This window comes from Xyrauchen texanus, chromosome 10, assembly GCF_025860055.1.
Source record: "Xyrauchen texanus isolate HMW12.3.18 chromosome 10, RBS_HiC_50CHRs, whole genome shotgun sequence".
NCBI lineage: Eukaryota > Metazoa > Chordata > Actinopteri > Cypriniformes > Catostomidae > Xyrauchen > Xyrauchen texanus.
In genome coordinates this window covers 42,883,449-42,908,091 of record NC_068285.1, presented here as the reverse complement: position 1 = coordinate 42,908,091, position 24,643 = coordinate 42,883,449, and the positions used below count along the sequence as shown (strand labels likewise).

General features: G+C 40.5%; 1 protein-coding gene across 1 annotated transcript in view; it reads left to right on the top strand.

Annotated features, from left to right (window-relative positions):
• The window catches only part of LOC127650120 (transcription factor HIVEP3-like), a 77,413-nt gene that overhangs the window by 35,267 nt on the left and 17,503 nt on the right, over positions 1–24,643 (top strand). Inside the window, exons 2-3 of the mRNA XM_052135314.1 lie at positions 19,785–23,907; positions 24,243–24,382. Coding sequence (XP_051991274.1) covers positions 20,161–23,907; positions 24,243–24,382 — 3,887 coding nt within the window. The 5' untranslated portion in view covers positions 19,785–20,160. The remainder of the gene's footprint in view (positions 1–19,784; positions 23,908–24,242; positions 24,383–24,643) is intronic.

Genomic DNA, 24,643 nt, shown 5'->3' with positions numbered 1-24,643 from the left:
ATTTTTCGAGTTTCACCTGTAGGCTACATGACTGTCTAGCTTTAGATTCAGGGAAGTAAACACCAAGACAGTCTTGTCTGCTATAAAGTCTCTATAAAGAGACAAAAGCTGTCTGTTTTATCACTGCCTCAGAGGCACAGAGGCTTGTTTTCTGTGTTTTGTATTATCATTGTTTTGACAACCATGGCTGACCTGCCTTATTTGGGGGGATAGAACAATGAGGAATAGATAGAAACCAAGGAAGGAGGAAAATGAAACTAAGTTCAATGCATTCTTTTATTTTCTTTTTCTTTCTTTTTTTAACTTAATATCAGTATTTGGCTCTGGAATTAATTTTCAGGGGATTTTTTAAGGGAACTATTTTGAACTATATGTGCTATTATTGTGCTGAGATTAATCGCTTCTGAAGTGCTCTTATGCAGAGGTTTGCACCCGCGAAAATATAAGCGAGGATTTTTCTAGTGAACGCTGTCTCCAAACAGAGGCTTGCCCACTGGGTCATCGATGCCATTGCATTGGCCTGTCAGTAGGCCGTTCCCGCCCCCTTGCGGATTCGAGTGCACACTACAAGGAGTGTGGCATCCTCGTGGGCACTGGCCAAAGACACCTCTCTAGCAGACATCTGCAGAGAAGCGTGCTGGGCAACACCTAATACCTTTGCGAGATTCTATAATCTCCAAGTTGAGTTGGTCTCATCCCATGTTTTTCAGGTCCGAGCATGTATAAATCAGTAATATGGAACAGATGACCGGGTTTACCACTTGCACATAGCAACTTTTCCATCCTCTGAGGCGAACACGTGCGCTCTTACTCCCTGGCGAGCCCACAAAACTCGTGCTCCCTGGATGTCCTTCCTCCCTAGCCCTCTGGCTCGCGAATTCGGCAGAGGAATTCCCGACCAGACCCACTACAAGTACTAATTACTCTGTAATGGAATAGGTCCTCCACAGGTGTCAGTTATCACGGTATCCCCCTGTGTCATATCTGCGGACCCGCGTCTCATTGGCCAGTCCCCTCTGCCCCCGGTCGCTGTGTTTGTAGAGCTCTTCCCTCACTAGGCAGGACCTAGCACCACGTCACTTCCATGTGTGGCTTGTAAGCCCATGTGACGTATTTGCCATATGTTGACCTCCCCAGCTTGGGCAGGATGTGGTCTCCGGGTGGACTTTTCCCCCTGAAAGAACACAAAGTGGTCCAGTTTCATTTGAATTTAATGTTCACGTAATTGCAGATGTTCTTGGTCATTGTGAAACCGTGACATAGAGTAGGAGAAGTCTGCTTACTCTTATCACCATGGAGAATAACAAAATATATTTTTAAAAACACAGAATTTCAAAGGTCTTCCTTCATACCAAATAAAACCGCATGGATTTAGTCTGAGAGCCTTAAAATAGCTTGTGAAAGGGAATAATTTTGGACAGGAATATTTTGCTATTGCAATATTTAATATATATATACTTTATTATTATATTATAATAGCTATTCAGGTTGGCTGATGGGTTAAAAAACAACAAAAACAACTAAAAGTGTAAATGTAAGATGGACCCAGGTTAAAACTGACCAAAAAGAGAGACATATTTTAAGTATTTGGAAATATTTTAATATTTAATATATCATTTTTCATGTCATTCTACCCCTGTGCAATATTTTTTTTAAAGCCTTAAAGGAAATCATATTTGACATATATGAACAAATGACTTCTGAAGGTGTGTGACGCACACATGCACCTTAATATTTGTATGACAATTAATTGTCGTAATCGTAAAAGCCCTGAAACAGAACATTAAATCACCATAATTGTGAAAACCCTAAAACAGATAATAAATGGTCATAATCGCAATTATTTGTTTGACAATTAATCATCAGCCAAACATCCTAATTGTGATTGCCCTACTGATACTCCAAAGTCTGGCTCCATGAGACTAGGCCACAATTGGTATTGACCTACAGGCCTTGCAGAACATGATTGTCTCCTGTTTCATCTTCTTAGACTCAATGGTGGAGATTTTTTACAGAGCTGATTTAGAGCTACAAGTCTCTGGTCTAAACTGGTCTTTTCAGGAAAGATGTGTTTGCCCCATTTTCGTACCAGCTTGTTTCTCTTGCACACATCTGCTGGGCTTCGTTCTCTGTGAATGGAAAGGAAAAAAAAACTATGGTGATGTCAAGTTCCTGGTCTTATTTCAGCTGGATTTGAGACCTTTTAGAGAGTTTGGGCCAGTGACATGTGGAGCGACTCTCAAACTGGACCCCCATTTTCCATCTGCTGCCTGATTCTTTCCATCTCCTGTTAATTTACGGCTGATGGGAGAAGCTGAATGGGGAAGTGTGTTTGATGTATGAAATTTTCCTGGAACTCCCCCCCCCTTCAATATCCTTCCAAATATTGTGCCAGCCAGTGTTGGGGAGGAACTAAAAAAGGAGCAAGGCTACTCATTTAAATACATTTGTCAGTAGGGTAATTTACTGTGATGTGCTTATGTAATCATGGACACTTAGTAACCTATTGGCCAGACTGTTTTGATTTTTCTAAACACACCAAGATTCACAAACAGGGCCATCCCTGACCAACCCCCAGGCCAAATTAATACTCAACAAGCACCAGATTTTACACTAGTGGAGTACAAATTTAATCTTAGAGGGAAAATGGAACCTCAGAATCGCGCTTCTCATTAAATACGCAAATATGATGACTTCCTGGTTTCAAAATGGGAGGAGAATCCAGGTCTTTGAAGCTGCTAATGCAACACGGTATCAGTCACTCTACATGATGCAAAGATGTCTGGGAGCTGGTGCTTGTCAGTAAGTCTGCAGAATGGGGTTGATGTCAGGGTATTACATTTGACAGCAACATGTCGACTTTCTGTGTGATCATGTTGTAATATGTCATTGACGTTTTCCATTTTCAGTGGATAAGTGTGACCAGATCTCTATTCGAGATCTCTATAAATCCAGATAAAGAATATCCAGATACTCTCCGGAAATTAAATGTATAATAAAGCCAGTTGTAAAGGTAGCCATTGTTTGTCCTTGTTTGATATTTAAAACTTATTTGTTTAATGTTGTATGATAAACAATTTTGGTACTGTGTTGGTTGCCACTTGATGTCCAATATAAAATCTGGGTCCTCAAGCAAACTACAGTTATAAAGTAGCTTCCTCAACACTGGTGCCAAGAAACACAGGAAACAGATACTGTAAAATATACAAACCTAATCCTAAAAAAGTTGGGACAGTATGGAAAATGCTAATAAAAACAAAAAAGAGTTCATTCTATTCACCCTGTGCTGTATTGAAAGCACTACAACAACACATTATTTGATAATTTACCTTGTGAATTTAATTGTTATTTATATATATGGGGTTTGGGCCTTTTTGTTGGTGTGTTTTTCACTTCATAATGTGCTATACATTCTTAGAGACAAGTCAGGACTGCAGGCAGACCAATCTAGCACCCACACTTTCTGCTTTTACAGCCATGCACTTGTAATCTGGGAAGTATGTGGTTTTGAGTTGACCTGCTATTAAACCACTTCTGAATGTGCAAGATCTCTGATCACTTAGACATCACTGTCTAGTTGGAACATGGAGTCATGTTTTGTGCTACCAACGAGTAGTAAAAAAAATACATTTAAAAAAGCCATTATTTTCTCCATGCCAAAGAGGAGAGAGGAGAAGGAACATCCAAGCTGTTATGTGTAATGTATGCGTCCTTCCCCTAAAGGTCAATAGAGGTCGCTAGGAATTGTGACTTTTATTTTGAAGTTGATTTCTCTGTTCTTGTCTTGTCTTAGTTCATCATCGTATGTTTCATTAGTCCTATTTGCACTGTATATATAGCCCTCCTATTCTCCCTGTCTCTTGTCTTGCATTGTTTGATGTTTCTGATGTTTGATGAATTCTGGTTTGTTTTGCTCTTTATAGTTTTGGTTTTCTTGATGATAAATAAAGTTCTGCACTTGGGTTCTAAATTTCTACTCGTCAGACCCTCGTCGTTGTTACATTATCACCGTCTGGTCAAAATTCAAGTGTGTCATGGTATGGGGGTGTGGCATGGGTAACGTGCACATCTGTGAGGGCATCATTAATGCAGAGAGATATGTAAAAAACTTTGAGCAATAAATGCTGTCATACAGATGACATCTTTTCTAGGGATGTCCCTGCATTTTCCAACAGGACAACATCAAACCACATACTGTCTGGATTTACAAGTGCATGGCTGTGTAAGCAAATAGGGTGGATGCTAGATTGGCCTGCTGCAGTCCTGACCTGTCTCCAATTGAGAATGTGTGGTGCATTATGATGTGCACAATACGGCATCAAATCCTCCTACAATTGCGCAGCTGAAGACCTGCATGGATGAATGGGGGAAATTCAGCTTAATATGCGTTATTAGAAGAAATGGTGATTACACAGTGGTAAACCGTGACAAGGTTCTTGCACTTTCTCAAGGAGGAAGTGGGGGCCAGGGGAACAGTTCTAGTAATTCTTTATTTTTACAATGCATTTCAGCGTGAGTCAAATGTTTTTTCAGCCCACACAAAAATGCGCACACACACAAGTTCAGGCACTGCTCTGTCTCCTCTGGTGGTCTGGTTTGCCCTTTAAATCCCTCTCTGCTCTCACCGCAAACACAAAATCCTTACCGTACTCACTCTGTCTCGGCTCTCCACAAACGTCGCTCAGCCACGCCCCCATCACCACATAAACACTCAACTGTCCCGACTTCTGGTGCATGTTCCAATAATCTAATTTGAAATGAGTGTATATTTAAAAAAAAAAACTAAATAAATTCACATGGTTGTTGTAGTGTTCCCCTTCTGTCACTCACTAGATGTTGTGTAGTGACACTAGGGGTCTCTCTTGAGAGCCTCGGTTGCCTCTGAATTTGAGAAAAGGCTAATGATAAATTGGTGAACCGAATTTGCATGTCCCTCCCCAGACATATGGGTTCAAAGGAGAGCACAATTATGGCTGTTCATTTAGATTTTTTTCCTTCAGAGCCGAGCAGTTGTGTGTTCAGCAAGCTGACGTTTCCACTACTGCCTCACATGTCTGGGCTGCGATCACACTGAGGCAGTGTTTATGAATGGTTCATGTTCTCATTGCGAGAGCATGACCATTGCAACGTTGTGGTCGCAGCTTTCCTTCCTCCGAGGGAAAGCCACTTCAGCTGCCCCCCACGCCTTCTTCCTACAGGATTGAGGCTGGCGATGAATGCAGAGGGCGCAGTTTCACTGGATAAATCCCCACGAACCACCCACCCCCAGCATGCTTGTTTGCCTCCGTCCGGGTCCAATACAAGACCGACTCGCCTCACGGCCAGTCTGATGATCTCCTTCGGACCCCCCCGAGCTGGATGAGAAAATCGCCGCTGCATCGGAGAGTGTTGCAGCGTCTGACGTTGAGGACTCGACTGGGCTGCCACCTTCGGGTCTGCTCGCTCAGTCTGAGGCCGACGCGCAGATGTCCGGAATGCTTGCCCAGGCCACCATGAGTGTTGGGCTTGACCGGAACTCCCCGTCCCCCCTCAGCCCTCAGGATGTGGTCTCTGCGGGAACTTCCCCAATGCGTGTGATAGCATTAGATGGCCCCAGCCGCATCTAACACTCTATGGAGAGAAAACACAGAGAGAAAAGGCAGCGGCTCTTCACGTCGCTTGTTAACCCCCCCGGATGCCGGGAACCTACAATCTATATGACGTCTTATGGGGCGTTGGGGAAATTTACGTGCAGCCTGATGCTGTCTGCTCCTTCGGCACGCAACAGCTTGCTTGCACCTGCATCAGCAGTTCACGTAAAACAGTTCAGTGTCGTGGCTTTATTGGATAGGAACCCCTAGTGTCACTACATCGACACAATGTTGAGTGAGTGACAGAAGGGGAACGTCTAGGTTACTTTTGTAACCCCCGTTCCCTGATGGAGAACATCTGCTCTGTTCTGCCCACCTCTTTGGACCCATTGCAGTTTGCCTACCGCAACAACCACTCCACTGATGATGCCATTGCATCTACAATACACACTGCTCTCTTCCACCTGGAAAAAAGGAACTCATATGTGAGAATGCTGTTTGTAGACTACAGCTCAGCATTCAACACCATAGTGCCCTCCAAGCTTGATGAGAAACTCCGGGCTCTGGTCTTAAACAGCTCTCTGTGCAGCTGGATCCTGGATTTCCTGTCAGGCAGACGTCAGGTGGTTAGAATGGGCAGCAACACCTCGTCATCACTGACCCTCAACACTGGAGCCCTGCAGGGCTGTGTTCTCAGCCCACTCCTGTATTCCCTATACACACATGACTGTGTGGCAACACATAGCTCCAATGCCATCATTAAGTTTGATGACAATACGACGGTGGTAGGTCTGATCACTGACAATGATGAAACAGCCTACAGAGAGGAGGTGCACACACTGACACACTGGTGTCAGGAGCACAACCTCTCCCTCAACGTCAGTAAGACCAAGGAGCTTGTAGTGGACTTCAGGAGGAAAGACAGAGAACACAGCCCCATCACCATTAATGGAGCACTGGTGGAGAGTCAGCAGTTTCAAGTTCCTCTGTGTCCACATTACTGAGGAACTCACATGGTCCGTCCACACTGAGGCCGTTGTGAAGAAGGCTCACCAGCGCCTCTTCTTCCTGAGACGGCTGAGGAAGTTTGGAATGAACCAGCACATCCTCACACGGTTCTATACCAGTACTGTAGAGAGCATCCTGACTGGCTGCATCACCGCCTGGTACGGCAATAGCACCGCCCACAACCGCAAAGACCTGCAAAGGGTGGTGCGAACTGCCAGAAACATCAACGGAGGTGAGCTTCCCTCCCTCCAGGACATCTATAACAAGCGGTGTGTGTGAAAAAAGCTTGAAGGATCATCAGAGACTCCAGCCACCCGAGTCATGGGCTACTCTCACTGCTACCATCAGGCAGGCGGTATCGCAGCATCAGGACCCGCACCAGCTGATTACATGACCGCTTCTTCCCCCAAGCAATCAGACTTTTGAACACTTGATCTCTCATGATCAACAATTAGCACTGCACTTTATTAATCATCATCTTGTATCACACACTGGACTGTCAAATATATTCTCCACAATTTTATATATATTTTATATACCCTTACCCTTATTTTTTACTTTTATTTTATGTGTATTCTATATTGTGTGTATTGTTTACTGTACATTGTATATTGTGTTGTGTAAGTGTGTGTACATTTGTTATGTAAATTGTGTTGTGTAAATATGTTGTTTATTGTAATTGGTACTGCTATGTTATTCGGAACTGCACACAAGAATTTCACCTACTGTTGCACTTGTGTACACAGTAGTGTGACAATAAAGTGATTTGATTTGAGACGTTGTGTCCCTCTTGCCACAACACTGTACCAACCACTGTAACGGCCAAACCTTATTCTCAGCTCCTCAGTGCAAAACCTGAATGAACAGCCATATTGCACCCTCATTTGTACCCGTATGTCTGGGGGAGGGACATGCAAATTCTGTTCGAAAAATTTTCATTGGCCTTTTCTCAAGTTCTGAGGCAACTGAGGCTCTCAAGAGAGACCCCTAGTGTCATTACATCGACACAATGTCTTGTTCCCCTCCATCAGGGAATGAGGGTTACAACAGTAACCTAGATGTTTTTAATATAGCACTGGGTAAATAGAATTTATAAATCACTCCTTATTTTTACTAGCATTTTCCATATTGTCCCAGATTGTTCGGAATTGGAGTTGTAGAAAAAAATAGAAATTAGCAAAGTGAGAAAACAAGAATCTCCCCACATTAGTGCATTAGACCTTGCTACCTGTCAGTCCACCATCCACCGAGCAGAATCACACCTCCCCATTGCCTCACAGTTACTGCGCTCGTCTACGACAGCTCATTCATACATTCACACTCTCTCTCTCTCTCTCCGTCTCTCTCTTTCTATGACTCACTCGCCCTCACTCACAGCCTTCGCTTAAAGCCTGACTGCTCTCTCATATTAGCAGGGCTGGAGAGGAGACCTGCAGCTAACAGGTAAAACAGATTGATGATTGCTAGTCTTTGCTGCTTGATTACCAGATTTCACATATATCCACTTGCACCGAGCTCTTAAAGGCTGTCTGTAACATTCATTATAAAGTTGTTTGTCTTTAAGGTTGCTCAGCTTATCTGAATGTCTTGTGTTGCATTATAATCAATTGTGAGAGGTATATCTCTGGTCGTACAGTGCGTTCTGGCTGGCGATGAGTCTGGGAGGCTGTGTGCTGCCCATAGCGTTTGTGTGTGTTTTTCAAATGACTGTCAGTACAGAATGCAAGCAAGAATGAATGAACTGACTGTACTGCGTATGTGTCCCCCTCTATGCTGCTACCGTATGAATGAGTCTTGATGCCCAGAGTGGCCCGGGGCTCTGCCTCTAGGAAGAGGGGAAATTTAAGTCCCAGGAGATGGACACGGACAGTGTAGATGAAGTCGCTGTGATTAAGTTGATGTTTTGCTCAAAAAGCATCTGGTTTAGGGAAGACAGAGAATGGATTAATAGGGAAAGCAAAAAATGCATAAGAGTGGTTTCTAGAGCATCAACAGAGGCTGTATGACTGCAGAGCTTAGATGCATTGTGTTGTTTATCTCTTACTGATTGAGCAATGCTTTATATAATAAAAAGTTATGGTGATATTTTATTATGCCTATGAAAATACTGCAGACAGAACATTCTCAGAAATGTTATAATTTTGCTCCATTTGAATCATGGTTATAATTCACAAAAATTATAAGGCTGCATGATTAGGATGAAATAAAGCTTGGATATCAATTCTAAAAGAAAATAAATAAAAGATACATTAATCAGCATCTCTCATGTTGAACAAGGTGTTAAAACTATAAATTATATTATATAGTAACTACTGCCAATATATGAGTTTTCTCGCTTGAGTAATTTTTAGATAAAGTTTTAATGGCAGTGATGGTAATGCGCATGTGTGCAATTGAAGCAAATCTGGAGCGCTTTAAATATAACCCGATCAGCGCACTTTAGTGACGCACACAAACCGATCCGAACTTACAGCACAGCTGTTTTGTGTTAAACACATAATCAGAGCATGAGATGGAATTTGTGTGTATCGAGCACAGAAGCACTCTGAGACCGCTGAAAACACAGCATTATGAGCCTCATGAGTAATACACTGCAGAGTAAAGCAGCGCACATACAAAACAAATGAAACTCGTAAAAATCTGCAGATTTCAGAGCGTGATCAAAAGTGAAACGGTGATTGGTGAGTGGCAAACTTCTGAAAACAACAATGAACATCAAAAAAACTTGTGATTTGGTCTATCATTTGTAGACACAGTGAATGAGAGATTGAAATGAACAACAATTTCCAATTTTACCTGTCTATAATTTCTGCTTGCTATTTCTTACTCACTAATATAGCAGACGGTCATGCTTAGTTAACCGTGAGAGGCAGAAATCGTGATCGCTGTTAAAACACGATTAATTATGCAATCTGAATTTGGGTTCAGGGGTGTCCCGAGAGAAAATTTAGAAAACGTTTTAAAAACATTTGTATATTTTCATTAAAGTGAGAGACTAGTCTACCAACTAGTAATTTTAGTCTTTCCTTATCCATTCCAGACATCTAATTAATTTTCACAAAACTAGAACAGAAATCAATTAGTTTTTCGATTTCTTTATTATTAAAGGCTTGTAACATTCTGATTAATAAAGATACATTTAGAAGGGTAAAATGTTTTATCGCCCAGCCCTAAAATGTGTGTGTGTGTGTGTGTGTGTGTGTGTGTAAAGTGTATATATACAGTTGGAAGTCAGAAGTTTACATACACTTAGGTTGAAGACATTAAAATTAAATTTTTAATCACTCCATAGATTTCATGTTAGCAAGTCATTTATCTACTTTTGCATGTTTACAGACAGATTGTTTCACTTTTAATTGAATATATCACAATTACAGCCTTTAGGGAATTAGCTTCTGATTGGCTAATTGGAGTCAATTGAAGGGTGTACCTGTGGATATATTATCATCCTTGGGAACAATTTCCAAACACCTGAAGGAACCATGTTCATCTGTACAAACATTAGTACACAAGAATATACACCAGGGGACTACGCAGCCATAATGCTGTTCAGGAATGAGACACATTCTGTTTCCTGGAGATGAACGTAGTTTGGTGCAAAAAGTCCAAATTAATCCCAGAACAACAGCAATGGACCTTGTGAAGATGCTGGAGGAAACAGGTAGACAAGTATCTATATCCACAGTAAAACGAGTCCTATATCGACATAACCTGAAAGGCTGCTCAGCAAGGAAGAAGCCACTGCTCCAAAACCACCATACAAAAGCCAGACTTACAGTTTGCAAGTGCACATGGAGACAAAGATCTTGAAGAGAAATGTCAGCATGTTTAAGAAATGTCCTCTGGTCTTGGATCTTCTGATTTTGGCCATAATGACCATCGTTATGTTTGTAGAAAAATGTATGAGGCTTGCAAGCTGAAGAACACCATCCCAACCATGAAGCATGGGGGTAGCAGGATCATGTTGTGGGGGTGCTTTGCTACAGGAGGGACTGGTGCACTTCACAAAATAGATGACATCATGAGGAAGTAAAATTATGTGGATATATTGAAGCAGCATCTCAAGACATCAGCCTGGAAGTTAAAGCTTGGTCACAAATGGGTTTTCCAAATGGACAATGACCACAAGCATACCTCCAAAGTTGTGGCAAAATGGCTTAAGGACAACAAAGTCAAGGTATTGGAGTGGCCATCACAAAGCCCTCACCTCAATCCGAAAAGCTTGTGCGAGCAAGGAGGCCTACAAACCTGACTCAGTTACACCGGTTCTGTCTGGAGGAATGGGCCAAAATTCCAGCAACTTATTGTGAGAAGCTTGAGTAAGGCTACCCAAGACAATTTAAAGGCAATGCTACCAAAGTGTATGTAAAAATCTGACTTACTGGGAATGTGATGAAAGAAATAAAAGCTGAAATGAATCATTCTCTCTACTATTATTCTTTAATTCTTTAAATAAAGTAGTGATCCTAACTGACCTAAGACAGGGAAGGTTTTCTATGATTTGATGTCAGGAATTGTGAAAACCAAGTTTAAATGTATTTGGCTAGGTGTATGTAAACTTATGTAAGGCTGACATCAAGATGTCGTAAAAGTCACAGAACTCTGCGAGAACCAAGTTGAAGAGAACACCGAAGAACATTTTCACCTGAGGTAACACTTCCTACTGAGCAAGGATAATAAAACACAAATCTCACATCTGACCTCTATCTCACCTCAGGCCATTTTAGGCATATTGCCCCCCTCTACTCCTTCCCCTTCGGCTCAGAATCACTTCAAACTCACCTAAGATCTGCATGTAACAAAATATCATATCTGATGTTTGGTATCATTTCAAATGTCTCCGTGCGAATGGTATACTGGTCCCTTTCCAATGTTGATAAAAGTAATGGTAACAAATTTATAAGGTCTTTGCCAAATGCTTAATAATTCTGGAGGCCTGTCCCCATCCCTGCCTGTATGTTAATGCGGTATGACCCCAGGACTTCCAAACCTAACCTCTCCCAAAATTCCATTTGTTTATGGTTTGGGTGTTCATGCTTCTCTGTAGTAGACGTTCCCACACATTAAAGTGTGCACTTTTCATAATGGGTCTCTCTGCAGCCAGATTGACCCACACAGACAAAGTGTGTATCTTTTCTCTATCAGGTACTTACAGTTCGAATTTCTTATGTTTGGTAAATGTTTGAATGGAATGCATCTTTAGTTATATTATTCATTGATGATTTTGAGTTTGATTTATTATTTTAATTGGATTGTTTGAATGTATTACTATTACCTGGTAAAGGTACCTTTTTAATTCATTCTGAGGGACTGTATTTTTAGTATATTTTGTATTAACTACAAATCTATGGTCAGAGTTGGCTTAACTAAGCTACTTCAGAAGAACCCCATTAGTTAAGTAAAAGGCTAAACTGCTGAACTGAGAACCTATAATAGAACTTAGCCAAGTAGAATTAAATGGGAATACTAAGAGTAGGACATATTATCTGTAAAACAGAACTTAATTGACTGGGGCTTAACAGTGAGTTGAGAATCAATGATAGAACTTAGCCAAATAAGACTAAACGGGTAAAACCGAGAACCTATAGGGACTAAAACTTACTAATATCTGAAAACGATGAGTTTGTAGTTAATGGACCTGCGTCCGGTTGGCACAGGACCCAAATAAATTTAATAAAACATGGAACTCAAATCAAATAATCAAAGTATTATTTTATGCGTACGATAAGACATAACACGCAGGAGACCGTCCTGGGGCCGATAGGTGGACACACCTACAGTGCATCAGGAAAGTATTCACAGCGCTTCACTTTTTCCAAATTTTGTTATGTTATAGCTAGGGCTGGCCGATATGGCAAAAAATATTATCACAATATAATTTTTTGTATCATTCGATATCGAATTGAATCACATTTGCACATTGCAAATTTTTTTTTAATTTCCAAAAAAAGAAGAGAAAACAAAATCCTAAATAGTGTAAATAGTCTTTACAAAACTGCATTGGGGGCCCAGACACCACCAATGCAGTGGTGTCTGAGGGATCTTCTATGAAAAATTACAATATTTTATAGTTTATCAATTGAGTGCAGTTGGATATGAATGTTATAAGATGATCTGTTCATTTTTAATCATAATGACAGAATATATATATTACATTAAAATTATTTTCATATTTCTTAACATACAGATATCCAAGTATGGGGGCATAGATGCCCTTGTGACTGAGGAATGATACTACCCACGCTGCTGCCATTTTACAATCCACCTCACAAGCATGATGCTCGGCTTCCCTAGGAAGGAATTGAAAGCATTCGCTCAGCACGCGCCAGTGTGTTTTTAGCAACATGCATGTCTAGATGTAGAACACAGGCTAAATATCGAAAATTACTCAAAAGCTTGTCGTCGATATTGTGGAGTTTTATTTATCGAGATAAATATTGATATTGTTTTATCGCCCAGCCCTAGTTACAGCCTTATTCCAAAATGGATTAAATTCATTATTTTCCTCAAAATTCTACAAACAATACCCCATAATGACAACATGAAAGAAGTTTGTTTGAAATCTTTGCAAATGTATTAAAAATAACAAACGAAAAAAAAAAAAAAAATCACATGTGCATAAGTATTCACAGCCTTTGCTCAATACTTTGTTGAAGCATCTTTGGCACCAATTACAGCTGAAAGTCTTTTTGTGTATGATGCTACAAGCATCTCTCTCAAGCTCCATCCGGTTTAATGGGGAGCATCGGTGCACAGCCATTTTCAGATCTCTCCAGAGATTTTCAATCGGGTTCAAGTCTGGGCTCTGGCTGGACCACTCAAGGACATTCATAGAGTTGTCCCGTTGCCACTCCTTTGTTATCTTGGCTGTGTGCTTAGGGTCGTTGTCCTGTTGGAAGATGAACCTTCACCCCAGTCTGAGGTCCAGAGCGCTCTGGAGCAGGTTTTCATCTCCGTACATTGCTGCATTCAAATTTCCCTCAATCCTTACTAGTCTCCCATTTCCTGCTGCTGAAAAACATCCCCACAGCATGATGCTGCACTGCTTCACTGTAGGGATGGTATTGGCCAGGTGATGAGTGGTGCCTGGTTTCCTCAAGACATGACGCTTGCCATTCAGGCTTTTACTGAGGAGTGGCTTCCAGTCTGGCCACTCTACCATACAGGCCTGATTGGTGGAGTGCTGCAGAGATGGTGTTTTTCTGGAAGGTTCTCCTCTCTCCACAGAGAAATGGTGGAGCTCTGTCAGAGTGATCATCAGGTTCTTGGTCACCTCCCTGAATAAGGCCCTTCTCCCCCGATCGCTCTGTTTGGCCTGGCGGCCAGCTCTAGGAAGAGTCCTGGTGGTTCCAAACTTCCATTTACGGATGGAGGTCACTGTGCTCATTGGGACCTTCAATGCTGCAGACTTTTTCTGTACCCTTCCCCAGATCTGTGCCTCGATACAATCCTGTCTCGGAGGTCAACAGATAATTCCTTGGACTTCATGGCTTGGTTTGTGCTCTGACATGCACTGTTAACTGTGGGGACCTTACATAGACAGGTGTGTGCCTTTCCAAATCATGTCCAATCAACTGAATTTACCACAGGTGGACTCCAATCAAGTTGTAGATACATCTCAAGGATGATCAGTGGAAACAGGATGCCCCTGAGCTCAATTTTGAGTGTCATGGCGAAGGCTGTGAATACTTATGTACATGTGATTTTTTTTTTTTTTTTTTTTTTTTTATAAATTTGCAAAGATTTCAAACAAACGTCTTTCATGTTGTCATTATGGGGTATTGTTTGTAGAATTTTGAGGAAAATAATGAATTTAATTGGAATAAGGCTGTAACATAACAAAATGTGGAAAAAGTGAAGCGTTGTGAATAGGGCTGGGACAACGCATCGACGTCATCGATGACGTCGACGCAAAAAATACGTAGACGCAAAATATGCGTGTCGATTCGTCGGACCCAAAACAAAGATGGCGGCGCCGACGAGTAGTAGCAACACGAGTGGCTCCTCAGACTATCAGAAGTGCAAGGCGACATGCACTCGTTCCTCTAAAGTATGGGAATTCTTTAATTTAAAAGGAAACAATTCCGTGATATGTCATCTTTGCAAAATGGAGATGGCCTTCCATTCTAGCAGCACAGCAATGCACCAGCATCTGAAGAGGCGCCACCCGGGAGCAGATGACAGAGCACCGTAAGTTTTTTTTTTCAACTCCCCACTTTGCACTCGATGTTGGAGTAGGCTATAATACGTTGTCAACACCTAAAGTTTTCGCTTATAGCTATTAATAATGTGCTTATAGCTATGAATGTCGTGAAAAATACATAGAGGACACTGACAACGCGCTGACAGACAGGACCAAGCAGGTAACATTTAATAAAGTCTCAACTTTCAAATTTGGTCATTCAAAGAAAATTAAACCATAACTAGGCCTACTATTTTGTGGCTCTTTAATGTGTCGTGACAGATTGCCTCAGTTAAAGCTGCTTCATGAACCGATCATCTTTTCCTTGGTTAATTTATAGCATCAAATAGGCTAAACATGAATGTAGCCTACATCAGAAGGACTGTTGTTTTAACCACGGAAAGATGTCAGTACAGTAGCCTACAATCCATTATTCAAATTCAAATCCACCGACGTTAATCTTCTCTCTCCTGACTACTTTGTCGAACAAAAATGGCGTATTGTGATTGATTGATCAGATCGCCAGTCAATCAAACTCCCGGCAAATGTTTTTTTTTTTTTTTTTACATTTTATACACCACCACCCCCAATGAAACCGGTATTACCGGTGTTGTCACAAGTCGATAATCGAATCGGACTGAAAAAAAAATTAATCGTTAGATTATTCGATGCATCGGAAAAATAAATCGCTAGATTAATCGTTTAAAAAATAATAATTTATCCCAGCCTTAGTTGTGAATACTTTCCGGATGCACTGAATATACACTGTATATTTTCCTACATGCAGCATTTCTCTTTTATAAATGAGCTGAAAATTACAATATTACTTTCACTTCCCATCCACATTTATTAAGTGAGGATGTAATAATTGTAATTTGTTTGAAGTTCCATGTTTATATTATTTTATCTGAAAATAAATATCCATAACCACCTGTCTAGAACAATTAACTAAATGCTATGTTATAGGTAAAATTTGTCTTTATGCATTTGTTTTTATTTAAGGGACCACAGTTGTGAGGCTAAACATATTCATTATATTTTTTATTTTCTTTATTTTATTTTATAGTTCATTTTATTCTATTACTTTATCTTTATTTAAACATGATGTATTTGAAAATAAATGCTGCTTGCACATAATATCACAACCTGTCTAGAAAGATGAGGATTTTTGGAGCAGTTATAGAGCTGTGTTTGAGCTAAAATTAGTCATTTTGATTTATTTCTATTATCTGTATTTGAACATGAAAATAAATACTATATATATATATATTTCTATATTTATATTTATTTATTTGTTTATTTGTTTTTATTATTTATTTTTTTTATTCCCTGATGTCCATCACCACCTGTCTAGAATTATTAGGATTTTTGGAGGGAACGGGCAACTTCACTAGTCAGGCGCTCACTCTGTAATCAGGGAGGATGCTTGAAGATAATTTTAGCCTTCCAGATTGGCTTTCATCTGCTATTGCATGGTTTAGGGCCGTTGCCATAGAAACCACCACTGGGTGCCCATTAGTGAGAGAGAGGGGGGAAACTGGCGAGGTTTCTCAAACGTATTTAAACAACATATTTTAGATTTGGTTATGTGTACTGTAAAGCTTCTTTTTTGTGTGTGTGTTTGTGGTTTTAACGGAGTGGACAAAGCATTATAACCAGTTTTTAACCATCTGAGCTTGGCAGGATTGTGCTGTGGTTTGGTAACACTCGTCATTGAACTCGTTAGAAAATATTTAAAAATGCTCACACGTGCCCAGTGACCGTACATTGTGAAACTTGCATATTTTCTTGTTTTCATGTTCTCATCTCTCCTCATCTCATCATTTATCTCAGATGTCCACCTTGCCTACCAGTGGTTTCTTTTAAATTATAGTTACTTGCAAACACTGGGTACATCTAAATGACAATGTGCTTGATATACTGTTGCCATGATGGCTAAAATTGTCATATTAAACTAAAACATTATTTATGATTTGTAAAGTTTTCTGCCACAATGTCTTTTAACTTGCACATGTACTGAATGTCTGAGGTCAAGGTTACCATCATGGTTGAGTTGATTACCTGCACAGATTTTATGAGGTTACCTCAAAAGACTTCCTTGTGTGTTTTGAGTTCAATCCTAATTCTGACTCATAATCAAGAACACGCTTGGAAAAATAGCCTTACATTCTGTCCACCTTAGAATGCAGCCAGACTTTAGAAGACTTATCTTTCTCTTTGTAGAAGCAATATGTGTAGCTTGAGTACAGAACTGTGGAACAGTTGTAGAGCTGTGTTTCAGCTAAAATGAGTTAAAGGTCACTAGTGTTTTTTTAAGTGGGATAACAGAACATGTGGTTCTAGAAAGATGAATGCTTGCTTGACTCACATCCAAGTCCAGACAACCTGTTTTAGGTCTCCCACACTATCCGTCCGACCCACTTATCCAAACCAAATATATTTAAAGAACGATGAACACCAAATAGTGACTGCAAACCAGGGTTGTAGTTTTATCTTATCTTGGTGAAACTGAGGAAAGGTCAGACATTTTGTTTCAGACCTTTTATGATTTAAGAAGAAATAAGAAAATGTCCTATACACTTCTGTCACTTGCGAAGAATACTTTATATTTATTTACACAGCAGCACCGTTTGGGTTGTCTTCAAATCAATCTTCAAATCATAATACCCTTTTTTAAAACACAAAAGGTGGAATACACAATGGATGAACTGTGCCTACTGAAAGCGACATTTATTTTAACATGTTGTCTGCTTTAAGTGCTAAGTTACTACAGGAATTATGCAAATGAGATGGCAAAAATGCATACTCAATTAGTACTGAATGCATTTTGCGTGCCACAATTCCTGCCATCTTGCAGCTCGGTTCTGAGTGCCAGGTTGTGGCGGATGCAGCAAAATACCACGTTCTGATTAGGGATGGGTATTCATCAATAATATGGTATTCGAATATTTAAGCTCTTAAAAAACGAATATTCAAATTTTCTTTGATTAAATGAAGGTAATTAATGAGAGAGACGTTGTAAATATATATATTTTTAGTCATAAAGATTAAAAAGCTTCTAATTATAATCAAAACAAGCTTACATCATGTCCTGTGTTTTTTTTATTTTTGTATATTTAAACAAGCAATGCATGAAAAAAAAAAGATTGGAATGAGAGCATTTAAGCTCACGCAAAGTGAAGAAAAAGAAATGCGCTAATGAAGTAGACTGACGCAGGTAACGTAAGCTAAACACTCGGCATATAATAGTTATCATGTTTATTTTGTATCTCATGTCTTGTTTTTGTTGAGGAACACGAGCTCCGAAAACTATACTCGTTTATACACACCAGTTTAAATGATGGAATGTCCCTTACCTCAGCTAGCATAGACTTTCTCAGATGCCATGGTTGTTGTTTACAGAAGCATCGCAAGGATTACGTTGCTACGGGGACGCTGCTTTCTAACGAGCTGCACATATATGAGAGTAAAGTGTACACCGCTTATCCAGTACATTTAATCAGGAACCCAGCTTTCTCACAGTAACCTGATTTTTTTGGTGTCCATCTGAATGTACAGACAGAACCGTTTGCTCAACAAATGTGATGAACTTGTGTCCACACTCAACAGCGCCACCCAGTGCATTCTGTTATAACTGCCAGTTTTAGTTTGTGTGTTCAGGATTTCACATGCATCTCACTGTATATATGGCCAGCAAAGCAATACTTTGCGAAATTCGAATAGTTTTTTTACTATTTGAATCATTATTGCAGAACGAATATTCGATTGCTCGTGCACATCTCTAGTTCTGACTTTCTTTACTGGGAATGTACAGAATCATTCCACCACTTTGATCCAGACTCCTGAATCATGCACTTAGCACCTGGTTGAACTAAATTGAGTGTAGTTAGTGAATAGGACACAGGTTTTTACAAAGAAACCACACAAATGTGATGCAACTTTGAAGAAAATCCGCCTCAAAAATTTTTTAGAATTCCAATGACACTGTTGACAATCTATCATAAATCCATTGTATTGAGAATTGATAGCAATTTAAAGTAATATTCACATATCATGTTCTCTACCCTAAATGGTGTATAATCAAATTCAGTGTTCTTAATATGCCCATCAATATGTTCTATTCTCATCATTATTGGATGTCTTGTGAGCTCTTAGAGTTGGATCCATCCAAGCTGTGCTGGAATGCATAGTTGGCAGTGATTTGGATATATACCAGCATGATCTGTAGATCCACACCTAACCGCCTCTTAAAGCAAAGTGTGGGTGCCAATACCAGCTGGTCAGTGAGTGGGATGCCTAATTCCTTACTGTGTTGTAGTGAAAGCAGTGTCCAAGGGTTTATATTCAAAAACATTCATTTTTGTTAAGAATACTAAACAGCCACTTGTTTTTATACAATTGTGGAGACACTCCATAGACTTCCATGCATTTTATGGATTTTATACAGATCTAATTATCATTTTTATCCCCTAATCATAACCCTAAACCTAATCCTCACAGAATCGTTTTTGCATTTTTACATTTTCCAAAAAAAAAAAAAACATCGTTTAGTAAGTCATTTCCTTTATGGGGACCACTGGCTGGGCCCCACAAGGTAGGTGATCTCAGGTTTTACTATCCTTGTGGGGACATTTGGTCCCCACAATGTAGTATAAACATGTTCACACAAACACAATTACTCAAAGGTATTTTAACTTGTTTACTTCTTACAATTTAATTACCAGTTACTCCAGAAGTATGTTAAGCTAAGATCTTTTATCATTTAGCCATTTCAAATGACTTAATTATTAACTTTTATCATTTGAATATTTAATTGAAAGTAAATCAGCATTATTGGAATAAGCTGCTTCATATTTATTTTTTAGTTAATTTGACATATCCCCTTCAGTATTCCAAAATAAGATATGATAAGATAGTTAGAGGTTTTGGGTACCACCACCCTTAATTTGTATTGTATTCTATCTGATATAATCACGTTGAAATGACAGTTCCAATTAATTATATTTATTTCTGTTATTTCACAGAATTTCTGAAGTGGATGAACATCAGAACCAGATGGAGCTTAAACCACATGCTGAACCCATGACCTTTAAAACCAGGCAGTGCATTCATTAAAGTAAACATGGTTGATGTGGATTTCCAAATAAAAGGAAAGAAATGGGGCAGAACTTACAGTAATTAATAAACCTACAAGTTGTAGTGGTAATTCATAGCATTGTCTAAAGAAACTTCTCACATCAAGCAATAATGTGTCCAGAGTACTTCAGTTGTGACAAATTTGTACAACACTCATATATCACTAATGGAATAAAATACAAATCAATGAAAATCTAGATTAATTAGTCTATTGGTGATTTGTAAAGTCTGGAATAAACTGTACTCCGGCTTTCTCCCCATTTTATGGAGACCTCGCATAGCCAGTTGACCACAGGGGAACAATCTGCAGGTTTAGAAAAGCCTCATAATGAGTCTTCATTGGAAAGCTCCCAGCCAAGGTCAGCACCCCTGTATCATGATCATAACAAGGCTACACCACCCACAACAAGGCAGCACCATCAACAACAGCCTAAACTACTTAATATTGAGAGAAAACGTCTCCGGTTACAGAGAAAAACTGCTCAGGTAACAGACACTATTGAAAGGGTCAAGTCATCAAGGGCATCTGGTAGTTCTGAATATCTTGATGCTAACATGAGGCAGTCTAGTGGAATGCCATCTGGAACTACAGGTGCACCATCCTGTTCCATGGACAAGGCTGTGGAAGGAACGCCTAGACAAAAGCGTGAGCGTAAACCTCAAAAGCCTGGAAAGTATGTGTGCTCCTACTGTGGTCGAGCTTGTGCTAAACCCAGTGTGCTTCAAAAACACATCCGATCCCACACTGGAGAGAGACCTTACCCTTGTACACCTTGTGGCTTTTCCTTTAAGACTAAAAGTAACCTTTACAAGCACATGAAATCCCACACTCATATGGTGAAAGCTGGTCTGACTGGAGACAGGGAGGGACCAAGTATGAGTTGTTCAGAGGAGCCAGTTACAGAATCAGATGAAGAAAGCCAACCATCATCATCTTCCATCTTAGGAAAACAAAAGATGTCCATTCAAAGGCCAAATACAGCAGAAAGGTGCTCTGAGGGACAGTCACAAGGTTTAGATGACTCCCATGCAGTTAAAAAGAGACTTGCAATGAGACTTAGCAGAGGAAGACATACACCTTTAGGATCATCTGATGAAGCATCATCCTCATTTGGTCTGAGCAGCAAAGGAAGCACAGAGTCTGGCTATTTTTCTCGATCTGAGAGCATGGAAGTCTCTCAGGACAGTCCAACAAACACAAGTGCCAAAAGCTATGCAGAGGTCATCCTTGGAAAGTTTGGTCGCCTTGGACACTTGCAAAGGACTGCTCATCAACAGCATGTCCATCCTGCAGGGCAAGAAGGGAAGAGAATTCCATTCACTGTACCCAAAAGGCAAGTCATTGACCACATCACTAAACTCATCACCATCAATGAGGCAGTAGTAGACACCAGTATGATTGACAGTGTTAAACCCAGAAAGTTTTCACTCTCCAGGAGAAACAGCACAGAGTTGAAGCCGATCTACTCTAAAGAGCCATTTCTTTATAGTCCAAAAGATATAGATGTGAGCTCAAAAAGCAGTGGCTCCATCACACTTGGTGTACCTTGTGAGAAGTTTCAGCACCATTCTGTCAGTATCCAACAACCAGCTGATCCAACATCCACTGCTCCTCTTCTGAGAAGTCAATCCATGCCTTCAGATGCAAGTGTTAATGATGTGTCTGAAACTTCTCATAACCTTCGTCTCAGCCAATCCTTTGATGACCAGCAACCAGTTCAGAATCGGCGTCATGGTATGCTAAGACGACAGCCTGCCATTGAATTGCCCATCGGTGCTGAAATTACTACAGAAGAGCAACCCCATTCCAGCTCACCATTTCATTCCTCTGATCACAGCCAAAAACAAAAATCATTTGAGTGTGATGTGTGTGGTATATTTTGTAATGACATGGAGGGATATCAAACACACAAACAACACTGCTGCACAGCTCATCTCTCTCAACAAACTGAAATTCCAGTCTGTCAAGTGGAAGATCCTCAAAGAATACTCACTTCTCGTCTTGGTGTTTTGGGATTTCGAAAAAGAAGAAAAGAAGAAAGTCTTGAACTTGAAGATCCTTCATTACCATCAGTTTCTTTTACACCAATAACAAGGTATTCAACATCTTGCGAAAAGCCTATAAAAGGGACCATTGTATTAAGTCAAGAACATGGTCCAGAAGCTGCTTTGAAAGGAATATCAGTCATACAGCATACTAGTTCATTTGAGAAACATGATTGCACCTTAAAAACCCCAGGACCAGATGATGTCTCTCACTGTCATGATGTCAGTCACTCTTCCCCTCACTCACAATCAAAGCAGCAGACAACAAAACCAAACTTCCATAAATTTGTACACCAGGACAATGTCCAAGTGCCAGACATTCTAGTCACAGAAGATTCAAACACCAACACCATGACAGTATCACCCCCTCCGACTGTCCTTAAAATGAAGGACGTTGAAAAAGTCAATGATTTCCAATGGCCCCAAAGAAGTCCAACTTTGGCTCAGCTTCCAATTGAGAAGTTACCTCCTAAAAAGAAGCGTCTCCGCCTTGCAGAAGCTGCCCAGTCCTCAGGGGACTCAAGCTTTGAGTCACTCTCCCTGCCTCACAGTCCGAGTCAAGACAGTTGTTTGTCTCACACCTCCAGTAGATCAGCTTCATTTGAGGAGTCTTGCAAAGCTGATGCAGATGTGATGCCAACGAGGAGATCACGGGCCACTCATACGTTGACAGTTCCCACAAGTTCTCACAGAGAAATGCGACGTTCTACATCTGAGCAGGCACCCCATGTTCCTCAACATGCTAACTTTATCACAGAATCTCGCAGTAAGTCATTTGACTACAGTTGTTTGTCCCCAGATCGGACCCCTGCTGGTTGGAAAGAAAGGAGGAAATGCCTTCTAATGAGGCATTCTGCTGTAAGAGAACCTGAGGAGGAAGACCAACCTTCAAAGGTCTTCAACGCCAACTCTCCTACTAGATGCCACAGACCAAAGACCTCCCAACATTTGTCTTCAAGCAATACTGTGCACTCATTTGGTGAAAAACAGATCATGCAGTCACAGAATGTTTCATCATATAATACCCCACACAATGTGATGCAACTGACCCCATTCATTCATACAGATCAGCACACAACAGAAGGAAGTCTGCTTTATCCAACATGTGCTGCCAGAGCTCATTATTCTCCAGTGACTACAGGACTCAAGCTTGAGATCCCTATTCAAAATTACTTTGGGAATTCTTCTACAAGGGTTAGCCAGCCATACCTCACTCATCGCCACCATCAGCATCTCGATTTTGATGTTACTTTAAGTCCTGGGCGGCTGATGCCTTTACCAGCCCATAGAATTCCAGTCCGTCTTAATTCACACCTTCCACTCAATGCTGGCTCCATTTATACCACAGTTTCACAAACATTTGGTGCAAGGCCTCAGGAACCTGGCAACTCTGGTGTCAGTTCATTTGCAGTGGTTTCCAAGTGTGAAACGATGGAGCAGCAACCAATGTCTAATATATCCAAATCAGAAAGTGCTGGGGTGAACAAACACGTGCTGTCCACCACAAGCAGTGAGGAGCTCAGCCCAGAGAGTGAACAACAGCAGAAACATGTGAAAGAGGAGGAGGAAGAGGAGGATAATAACCAGGGAAATGAAAGGGGACATGATAACATTTTGATTGAATGCAAGGAGGAAAGTTTCGGTGAGCAAAGTGTCATCTTTCCAACAGAAAACAAAGAACCAGCATTTGCCACTCTTAACACTAACCTTCATTTTACCTGGTGCTATCTAAACTACATAAAGCCCAATCCATCCATCCAGAGTGAAGACCAAAACTCAGTTTATTCCTCATGGTCTACAAGCACTAGCAATCCATACCCTCCTGGCCTGACAAGCAAGGAAATGCTGTCCCTCTTGCACTGTAGACAAAGACACGGCCCACTCATCTACACCATGGCGGCAATGACACCATTTCTGGATATAAAACAAGAGATACCTGACTCCCCAATACAAAAGGTTACTGAGGTAAATGTAGCAACTCTTGCATTAATTGTCAGTGTTGCCTGAATGACTGAGATGCTTGCTAACATTGATATTATTAAGTTGGGGGCTGGCCAAACAACCAAAGAAAGATGATCGTTTTTACCAGAGTTTAAGTAGTATGAAAGGTATTAGGCCTACAAATGTGACAATTTGCTCACAGTAAACTTTTTGTCTTGTTTTAGGGTTACATTTGGCCTAGCCAGCTTAATTAGTTTTAAGGCTATCTGCAAAATGTTGAATGAGACATCCCCCATCTCTGTCACCCTGGGCATCCGGAGTAGGGTTGGTGAACTTGACCGTGTCTCTCTCGAGTGTAGGTACATGCCACTCAGCCCACAGAAACAAAAGAAGTCCAGCAAGCTGAGTTGACAGAGATAGAAAAGGAATCAACGGAGGAGAAGGAGGATCAACTGTCTACCTCCCAATGCACCGCACGGGTACAGATTTGTGAGGGAGGGTAAGTCACACTTTTATGAATGTAGATGTACAGTATATCTTAGAGCAATGCTGCCTTGCAAGCAATATAACTTTCTTCTCAATTTTATGCCATTTTGATTGGTCTTCTTTCTTGCCTCGATTAGCATACTGAATTGTGATTGGCCTTTTCTTTCTTGCATCTGTTTTAGCATCTTTAGCTGTCTTTCTACTGTTAAGACAGTTTTGCGTTACGTTTTGTTTCTCTTGCACAGCCGACTGAAAACAATGTGCTTAGTGTCAT